Source organism: Crocodylus porosus, unplaced genomic scaffold, assembly GCF_001723895.1.
Source record: "Crocodylus porosus isolate Cpor-Errol unplaced genomic scaffold, CroPor_comp1, whole genome shotgun sequence".
Classification (NCBI taxonomy): domain Eukaryota; kingdom Metazoa; phylum Chordata; order Crocodylia; family Crocodylidae; genus Crocodylus; species Crocodylus porosus.
In genome coordinates this window covers 10,934,277-10,944,375 of record NW_017728912.1, presented here as the reverse complement: position 1 = coordinate 10,944,375, position 10,099 = coordinate 10,934,277, and the positions used below count along the sequence as shown (strand labels likewise).

At 40.9% G+C, this 10,099-nt stretch overlaps 1 protein-coding gene across 2 annotated transcripts in view; it reads right to left on the bottom strand.

Moving 5' to 3' along the window:
- INTU (inturned planar cell polarity protein) overlaps positions 1 to 10,099 on the bottom strand; it is a 91,855-nt gene that overhangs the window by 45,419 nt on the left and 36,337 nt on the right. For both annotated transcript variants that reach the window (XR_002100884.1, XM_019534026.1), the window contains exon 4: positions 843 to 1,046. Coding sequence is in view for 1 of the 2 variants with exons in the window: in XM_019534026.1 (XP_019389571.1) it covers positions 843 to 1,046 (204 nt within the window). In the remaining variant the exon portion in view is untranslated. The remainder of the gene's footprint in view (positions 1 to 842; positions 1,047 to 10,099) is intronic.

Sequence of the window (10,099 nt, the reverse complement as noted above, 5' to 3'; positions counted from 1 at the left end):
ATAAACCCAGATAACCCCTCTATATTTTACCAGCTACCTTCTATCTCTGGGTCAACATTTCCCATCCTCCCCACCTACCTGTCTCTCACCTCGTTTCCCATTCCCTCAGATCCTCACTGCTAAGCATTTGCATTTTCACAGACCTGCATTTTGCATATTGGCTTCTACTGCATTCAGGAGAACACAAAATAACAGTGGACTCTCCCTATGCCTGAAGAAGGTTGTTTGTGCCCAAAAGCTTGCAAAGAACAATTTTTCCAACTATTTAGTTGGTCTAATAAAAGATATTACATTTACTCGATAACTTGGTCTCCCTCTGCATGCATTTTTAGCACAGCTGAAACCCCAAATTACTGGCATTTCATCATAGACAGCCACCATTTAAGTCACATAACTAATACTAACCCACAGCAGGAAATCATCTTGAAGAGGGATGGACCCTAGACTAGGAGGTAGCCAAAGCTACCTGGTTCGTTTATTAGAAAAGTTAAACAAGCAGGGATCCTATGCATTAGTATGGTGCCTTCAATGCGTGTTTAAAGCAGCGTGATAAAATTTTGGCAGATAATGATTAAATATTGAAGATATTCCCAATTTATTTGCAGACCTGTGATCTTATTTGTCACCAGGAGATCTTTAGCAGTACTTCAGAAATTCAAAATTCAGTGAAACACTGCAAACTAGGCTCCTTTTTCTGACACTTCAGGCATACACTTTTTGTGGGAAACCAAATCATGGGAAAATTACTCACAAAATGATCAGTACCACTTCTACTGAAAATCACAGCAATGGCTAATATTGTAACAGGTATCTTTTGTGTCATTATTTGGTTGGGTACATACCTCGTCTTTAGATGTTTCAGAGTCCAGTTTGAGCGTGAGGTACATAACAATATGAGGCACGCCTTGGATAGCCAGTTGGAGATCTGTGTTATCTTCTCCCCAAAGAAGCTTCACCAGATTGTTCATAGATGATTGTACTTGTTTATACTTTTGTTGAGATGTTCCTTCTGGCTCAAAAACTGAGGTTTCAAATGTAAGTTTCACCTATTAAAATAGTGAAATATATTATGAAAATTGAACCATGCTGACAGTCTTTGTCATATATCAACCAAAATAAATAAAAAGATACTTTAATCTTAAGAATAACTTTAATCTCTTAGACCTCTTTTTATGGAAGAGTTCTCTACCATAAAGAGAGAGATTTTAAACACACGTTTAAGACATAAGCATTCAAAAATCCCTGCAGTTTGAAACAAGCCACTTATATATTCAATGTTATATAACCATCCATTACCAAGGATTAAGCCAGCTATTAAATGCTCTATCAACCATACGAACTATGCATGTGGCCTGGTATGTTTTCATACTTGATTTTTATGGTTTTAAAAATGGAAAAATACACTTATTGCTCGGGATTTGTTTGAACACAAGATATAGCACTACTACCATTTTGAAGCATGTACAGTATTTGCTTTGCTTCAAAATGGATGTATTTGCACATTTCAAGTTTATTTCAAGAATATTTTCTTATCATTTTAAAAACACCCTTATAGAAAGGCACATGAGAGCAGAAGAATACATTTAAATTTCACTTCAGACCCAACCTTTTCTGTAAATTTTTAAACAGTCTGGGGTACATGAATTCTTCACTCCAAACTAACCTACCAAGATGTTTTCAAATTTTTGTTATCAGATCCATTTTTAAAAGGTACTTGATTAAGAAAAAAAAGTTATATTTAATATTTAACAAACTATTATACACCACTTGCAAATGCAGACATTTATTAAATCATTTCTTAAATTCAAAAATTAGTTACATCAAGTAATAAATACATATATTTGTTACTTGATTTTAAAAATTATAACAAAACAATTTGCTCTATAAAAAGTAGGTAACTTTCAATTTTTGAAAAGTTACCATGATGAAGTTAGTTTTACTATATATTTATGGAAACTATGCATATGTTACCATATAAAGCAATATATTACTATATTTCTGTATTATTCTTAAGAATAAACATAACTTTAGTTTTAGGTCTATTTTTTGGATTTTAAATAACACAAAAACCAAGTTTGGTTTGGAAATGTATTCCTACACTCACCTTGACCTTACTTGCTTCTCCAGCTTCTACCTCTTCTCCCTTTGGTTCTATGTGTAATTGCCTTCTGATTTCCACCTCTTGTAAATAACTGAAATATTTCTTGCTGAATTGTATAACAACTTAGCCAATGCTCAGACCCTATATTCCATTATTTCCCTTCACAACCTGCAAGCCACCTTTCATACAGTCCACTATGTTCCTCTTTAACAGTCTGCCCTCACTTGGCTTTTGTGCCACAGTTCTCTCCCTTTACTTTTCCTAGCAGGCCTTCCGCATGTTCAGAGAATCCCCATTATCCCATCTTAAACTTCTTTCAACTCAGTCCTTGTTCCTCTTCTATTCTGCCTTCTGTCTTTATTTATTCATGAGCACTTCAGCTATCATTTCCAGACTGATAACTCGTAGGCCACCCAATGTCTTTCCAATGTCCTTGTGAATGTCCAGCTACCATCTTCAATTTTCAACTCACCAAAAGAAAGCTCTTAATCTTTTCCCAGGGCTCTTCCAACACTTCTTCCTGTCTTAGTTGCCATGGACAAAACCACCATCCCTACCATCACTAAGGCATGCAACAAGGGCATTATCTTTGACTCAGATCTCTCTCCACATCTTCACACCCAGGCTGTCCCTAAATCTTGCTCATTTCTCTTGCATAATCTCTCTATAATATTGCCTTCTCTCCCTACCAACAACTAAAAACACTCACCCACACCCCAACTACTGTAATAACCTCTTCACTAACACTGACAAATTAATTTTTTCCCTACTTCTATCTACTAAAAATACTACTGGCAAATATCAAATTTCAAGGAGTGTTACCATCTTTCTGTGTTCCTACATTGGCCCCCCTTTCCTTAACTACTTGTCTTCATTTTTAGCACTACCTCCATTAGGGATGTAAATGCTGATTTAAAAAAAAACAAAAAACCATTTACCTGGTTGTAATTACAAGGGTTAAATGATTAAATTGGTAGGGGAGAAGAGGAGGGGAGACTAGTATCTATATCTAGGCTCTGCAGACCCAAATGTAGCCACTCGTAGCCTCCCCGCTGCCTGCCACAAGCAGCCTGGGCTCCATGACGGGTGGCAGGGGCCTTCCCGGAGCCTGGGCTGCTTGCTTGTGACAGGAGGTGGGGAGGCTGCAAATGGAACCTAGTTATACTAGACCCCCTCCCATCTCCCCCTTTCCCTCCTCCTCACTCCTCCCTCCCTCCTGCTTGCCCTGCCACCTTACGGTTTCTTCTGGGGCACTGCATGGCTTTCTTCCCCCAGTCCCCTTCCCTGCCAGACTGCACCAACCAATAACTGGTAAGTTAATCCGTTATCACTTGGTTTATCGGTTAAACAATTAATAATTTACCTGTTCACATCCCTATCATCCCCGATGTATTTTTGGATACATCAGCTCCTAACTCTGCTCTGCCAGCAGCATTAGTTTTTATCACCCACTTGTGCTTTCCCTGCGTGGGAGCTCCGCATGGGAGTCAGAATCTGCAAAGCCACTTAATTTTTCACTTTTAAATTCTCTCCTTAAAACTCTCCTGGGCTGTGACACCTACACAGCTTTATAATAAAGATGCAGCTGGTATGCTGATACCTATCATGCTGGTACCTATCATGCTGACCAGTATTTTCTTTTTGTTTCTCAGTGCTGTCCTACTTATCTGTCAGTATGGACTTAGTCTCTTGTCATATACTTGTAATCAAAGTTATCTGGGGCTGGGACAGTTGTTTTGTTTTGCTTTCCTTTGTTCTGTTTGTATTGTGTTTTGTACAAATAATAAAGGAGACGACAGACTCCAAAGACACCACAAGATGGTGCTACCAGGTTAGCTGTTTCACATCACTAATAAGGGGATGGGAAAATCTTTATGGTAACAGTACCCTCCCTTAACAAAATGTTTCTTCTGCTTCAGTCTTGGCCATTCTCCTTTCAGCTTCATTGAGGTTTCTGGTTAAGATAATACAGCTGCCATGAAAGTCATATTAAGGAAAAGGTAATCTGAAGATCAAGAAATCTACATGACTAAAAATATGGCTTTTATTATATGCAGACTTGGTAGTGTTGCCTATAGTTAAGGCTGCCTGACACTTCCCATTATAAGATTCTGTTTATAGCTGCTTATAACTTTCCAAACTTTAATTGAAAATTTCAGGCTGAAATGCTAGGTTTTTGCCTCAGGCTAAATATTTTTTGGAAAGTTCCAGTTAAACTAGTTCAACAATTTCAAAGGACTACATTACCAAAAAACTAAGCTCTTTTGTCTATATTAAAGAGCTCTCAGCCATCTTACTGAGAAATGATAGCATCTCCCTGCTTTGGAACAGGGACTTGACATTTAACAGGAGTTTCACCCTAGTGTCAGGAATATGTCTTTGCATTCCTTGTGAAAACTTCCCAAACCTGGCCATCTTCTAAACCCCTGAAAATCACAGGCCCACACACTCTCAGTAGAAAATTGTTAGAGGTGAACAACATCTTCCAGAAATTCCTACTCCACAACTCTCACGCAGAACAGCAAGCAGCAGAAAAAGGGGAATGGGAAGGAGCTAGTCAAAAATAGAAATAGAAGCAACTCAGGAGGGGGGAGGGGGAATCACCCAAATCACAATTTTCAGATACTTACAAATCATGGGCATTTATACACATACTTTTTTCCCCATGACATGCCAGAGATCTGCCACTTTTAAACAGACTTGATTAATCAAGTTTGCTCTGCACATGAGCTGAGGCAAACTGTGCTGCACTGCATACAGTTGTATAAGCCGTGAAATGCATGTCAGCACACAGAAAATGGCAGTGGTGTGCCTTTGAATTTACAGCGCTTCTTAGGTGTTTTAATTCAAAAGTGCGCCGCTGCCATTTTCTCAGCACTGACATGCATTTTGCCACTTATACAACTGCATGCGTTGCAGCGCCGAGTACTTTTCAAAGTGCCTGGTGCTGCAGCGCTTGCGTGTGTAAAAATGCCACATGTGCTCCTCGTCTTTTGATACATATAATTTAAACCACCTGGGACCAGAATGGTAAAGATGCTGAACACTGAAAACTCAGTAATCAGAGCCTCAACTAGATTTTCAAATTATACATGCCTGTGACAGTTGTGGCCGTAGTCTCTCGAGTCTCAGCTTTCTATCAATAAATGGGAATATCAAAATCATCTCTGAATGCTGGAGCACTTTGAAGATAAATTAACATCTGTGATGCTCACAGATACAAGAATGATGACACCGTAAAAGAAGCCCATGAGGAAATTACTAATTTTGCATTTAGTGTTAGGGTTGGAAGCTGTGCAATAAGAGCCGAGACTGAACTGAATTAGGCAGATTCATGTAAAAAAAACAGTATGTCATATCATTAAAGACTGTATCAATGCATACACACAAAAGGACCAAATTAGTATTGCAAAGGCAGCCTTAATCATGGCATTACATAACCTCAGAGCTCGTGACTTTTTATTCTAAATAATATTAATTCACTAAATACAATGATAAAATCATTTACATCAAAAATACAAAATCAAAATACTAATTCATCCAATATTCTTAAATATCAGTTCTGTATTGGAGTGAAATGCTATGAATATATGAACAAGTTACTATGAGGTAAGCAAGAATATGAATTTATGAGCATATTAACTACAGGGTTTGTTTGTAACTCTACAATTAGTTGTCCATAAGCATGTGGAAAATGTTAAGCAGCTTTATCCAAGAGGAACAAGCTCCCTTACCCATACATTGGAAAAAAGCATGCCTATGGGCAGTTACTGTGCTGTTTAGACCCCTGTAGCTATACCGAAAAAGAATAAGCTTATTATCGGTATAAACCAGGGGTAGGCAACACTTTTTGGCCGGAGTGCCGAAAAACACCACAATGCCTACCTTGGAAGGTGCCGGAGTGCCGGCATGGCAGAAAAACGAGATTAGGGCAAGGGGTACATGGCAGGATGCCCTGCTTGTGCCCCCTGCCCTCCACCCAAAGCCCCTGCCCCACAGCCCTACTGCCCCTTGCCCCCCACCCCGGGCTCTGTGGCTGCCAGCAGCTACCCTGGCTCTGGCTAGCTGCTGGAGCCCGGGCCGCTCCCAGCAGGGCTTGCAGCGTCCCAGCTGCCTGCTGGGAGCAGCCTGGGATTCCAGCTGGCAGCAGCTCCCCAGAGCCAGGGCCAGCTGCAGCCGGGAGGCTCCAAATAACTGTGCCAGGCTCTGGCATCAGGTCTGCACTAGCACATGCAGGTGTGCCTTGGAGCGGGCGGTGGGGGAGGGGCCTGAGGCAGCGCAGCCCTGGTCTCTCCCCTGCTCCTGGTACGGAGGTTTTGAGCCCAGCGCAGCTGTTTGTAGCCAGCCTGGGCTCTGGGCAGCTGCAGCAAGGAGCGGGCAGGCTGCAAACAGTTCCGGCATCAGCTCCATGCTGGCAGCAACCGCACAAGCACCTCGGGGTGGGCTGTACTGCTCCGCTGTCTGCCCCAAGGTGCATCCCGGCATAGGTGTTTGCAGCCTGCTTGCTGCAGCTGCCCAGAACCCGGCCTGGCTACAAACAGCTGCACTGGGCTCAATACTTCTGTGCTTGGAGTAAAGGAGAGACAAGGGCTGTGCTGCCTCAGGCCCCTCCCCCACTGCCCACTCCGAGGTGTACCTGCACACGCCAGTGCGGAGCTGATGCCAGAGCCTGGAGCCCAGCACAGCTGTTTGGAGCCTCCCAGCTACAGCCGGCCCTGGCTCTGGGGAGCTGCTGCCAGCCGGGATCCCAGGCTGCTCCCAGCAGGCAGCTGGGATGCTGAAAGCCCTGCTGGGAGCAGCCTGGGCTCTGTCGCTGGCAGCAGCTACCCAGAGCCGGGGCTGGCCATGACATGCCAAGCAAAATGGCCTTGCATGCCACGTTCAGCATGGCATGCGAGGCCATGGTATAAACAGACAAGTTTCTACTTTTTGCGATCACATGATTCCAGCTGAATATCAGTAGTTTGCCTACTTAAGTTTAAAGATATTCACCACCCTATAGCCCTTTGTGTAACACTGCTGTGTGATTTATGAAATCTGCCAACTCCCACTGATTACATTTATCAATGTAGAATATAATCTCTTTATCAGAGGTGTAATAATCAATGGATGCATCACAGACATTGATAATTTCAAACTGGCCCTCTAGCATAAGACAGTGAAGTGTTTTTCTTTCCATGTCTTACATTACTGTATGTCATTTCAACTGCCCTTTTCTTATTCAATCACTTTTTCCCTATCCTGCCTTCCTCTCATCTACTGTTGAAGAAAAACCCTGAAGTTAAAATGCTTCTAATCCTGAGCTTTAACGGGTAAACTGAAATGGCTTGGAAAGCCAAACTAGAGCATGTACTACATCATTAGTGCTGTAAGTCACAGGCAGCCTAGGAAGCCACCCATTAAAATAATGGCAATTTTTAACAATCACCCATTAAATAAGTGCCTTTCTTCTCTTTTCCTACTTAAAAAAAAAAAAAAAAAAAAAAAATCAAGGAGAAGGAATCCGAGGGACAGTATATTAATTCCATAAAGTCTGCCAAGTTTTTTGGGAACTCTGGTTGAAAAGCTCTCTAGAAATGTCAGTTATATTAGTTTGCTGAATGCTTTCAAAATATCTGATTAAAACAGATCATAAAGGTAAGAAATAGTTCATATTGTTGCCTTTATGACTATAGTATATTAAAGTCCAAAGGTTTTACAATAATTTTGTGGGATGTGAAGAAACATAGCCAGCCAAGCTGAACTCAATTAAGTAAATTGCTGTATTTATTCAAGCCCATTTTAACATAGGTCCTGATTTTCTTTTCTAAACCATGGTAAGAGAAAAGAAATTTTAGGACTAGCCCCATCAATATACATATGAGCAAAGCTAAACCAGAAGTGGGACAGCCCCGGCAACTATCTGCATCAAATTAAACAACAGCTAGTTTGGTTATAGAAAGTTAACAAGTAAGTTCTGTATGGATGTCATGGTATAAATGTATTCCTTTCTCCCAAACTTTTCTGAGTAAGATGTACTTGTTAGTACCCAGTAGATCATGTTCAAAGATTGCTACAAAATCTTTAAACATTCAAAAAATAATCTGTTTTCTTAAAATAAGGGCTTTTTTATTTTGACTCTTTTGTTTTCATTTTACGACTTGTACAGTGGTAGTGCCCAAAAACGTGTTAGAATTGAGATATTATGCTAAGCACTGTGCAAGCATGCAGGTAGACATGGTTTTTGCCTTGCAGAAATAGTCTAGTTCTGCTAAACTCTCTCTGTTTGATTAGCGAAAGCAAAATGATTTAAGTATTATTTGCTGATAAGAGAAAGATTAATCACATTCACTAGGGATGAAAGAAGCATGGGAATTCTTTTCTGAAAAGGGCAGATAATGAAAAATGTATGTAATTTAAGATTCATTGCTCTTCTGCAATTGTTTCAGCCTATTGATGAAATAACTGAAAACAATATTTTAGATTGGCCATAAGGTTGCAGCAGCATAAAACTGTCTTTTGCAATGTGTAGTGAATGATACCACACTAACTCCTCAGCTTGTGAATGAGCTATTTTTATTACTATAGCCTGCAAACAACAAAACCTCTGTTTCTGCAACCGCATGAAAAGACTGTTTTTAGTTGCAAAATAACAGAACCATATATTAAAATGCTCTAAAGGTCTACTTCAGCAATCACTCTCCTGGCTTGACTTAAGCTGGTTCAGTAACTGAGGAATAACTGTATTTTAATAAAAGGTTTTGGAAAACCAGCATGAGAAGCAGTTACACATATTAAGTATTCACTGTCTGCTTGACAGATTTACTGACAATAGGAAGGTTAAATTACTACAGTAACTACTATGAAAAAGTTTAAGTGTGAATTCTTGAGCAATAAGCAATTTCTGTGCATACATACTCTAGAAAAAATACAATTAAATAAGCAATATTATCTTCTGGTTTCAGTCATTCAGTATATACAGTAACTACAGCAACTCCCTATTTAGTCAAAGGCAGGATATGACAAGATTCTTCGAACCTGGAACTCTGCCAAAATGTGACCACAATTTCACTAACTTAGTCAAGTGCCATAGTGTTGAATGTCGTGGAAACCTTAACTGACATGCTAGCATTCAGTCAGCAGATGCAGTTCTACAGACACTAGCACCAACTTTGTCATAAATAGCACTACAGTTTTCTATCCACTTTACAGTCCATTAATCCAATCCATACCTCCTTAGCTTGCTTGCAAGAATGTTGCGAGAATCATATCGAAAGCCTTGCTAAAGTCAAGGTATATCATGTCCACTAGTCCCTCCACATCCACAGAGTCAATCATCTCATCAAAGAAGGCAATCAGGTTGGTTAGGCATAACTTGCCCTTGGTGAATCCCTGCTAACTGTTCCTAATCACCTTCTTCTCTTCCAAGTGCTTAGAAATGGATTCCTTGAGGATCTACTCCATGATTTTTCCAGGGACTGAGGTGAGGCTGACCAGCCTGTAGTTCCTTGGATCCTCTTTCTTCTCTTTCTTAAGGATGGTGTAACAAGTGTGTGTCCCAGGGCTCTTTGAATCATTGACCTGCCCACTTGTCTCAGGGCTAACTGCCCACCTACCTCGCCCGCCATGCCTTTGACGAATCCAATGTAAAGTTGGTAACAAGGCAGGAAGCTGCCCATTTACTTGCCCTGATGCCAAGGGTCTTTACATGGCTCCGAACGTCCCCTTATACCGTGTCCCGTGCCTCACAGACAACATCCTTGGCCTAACACTCAGGCTTAGCATACATAGCCTAACACCTCGCTTATAATACAGAGTTCTCACTCTAGGACCCGCATTCCAGTGCCTTACATTGGGACTCTCACAATCCCTGTGCCCGTACACTAGGCTCACAATCCCATTTCATAGATTTCATAGACATCAGGGCTGGAAGGGACCTCGGAAGATCATTGAGTCCAGCCCCCCACCCAAAGGGCAGGAAGTCAACTGAGGCCATAGGATCCCAGCAAGATAAGCATC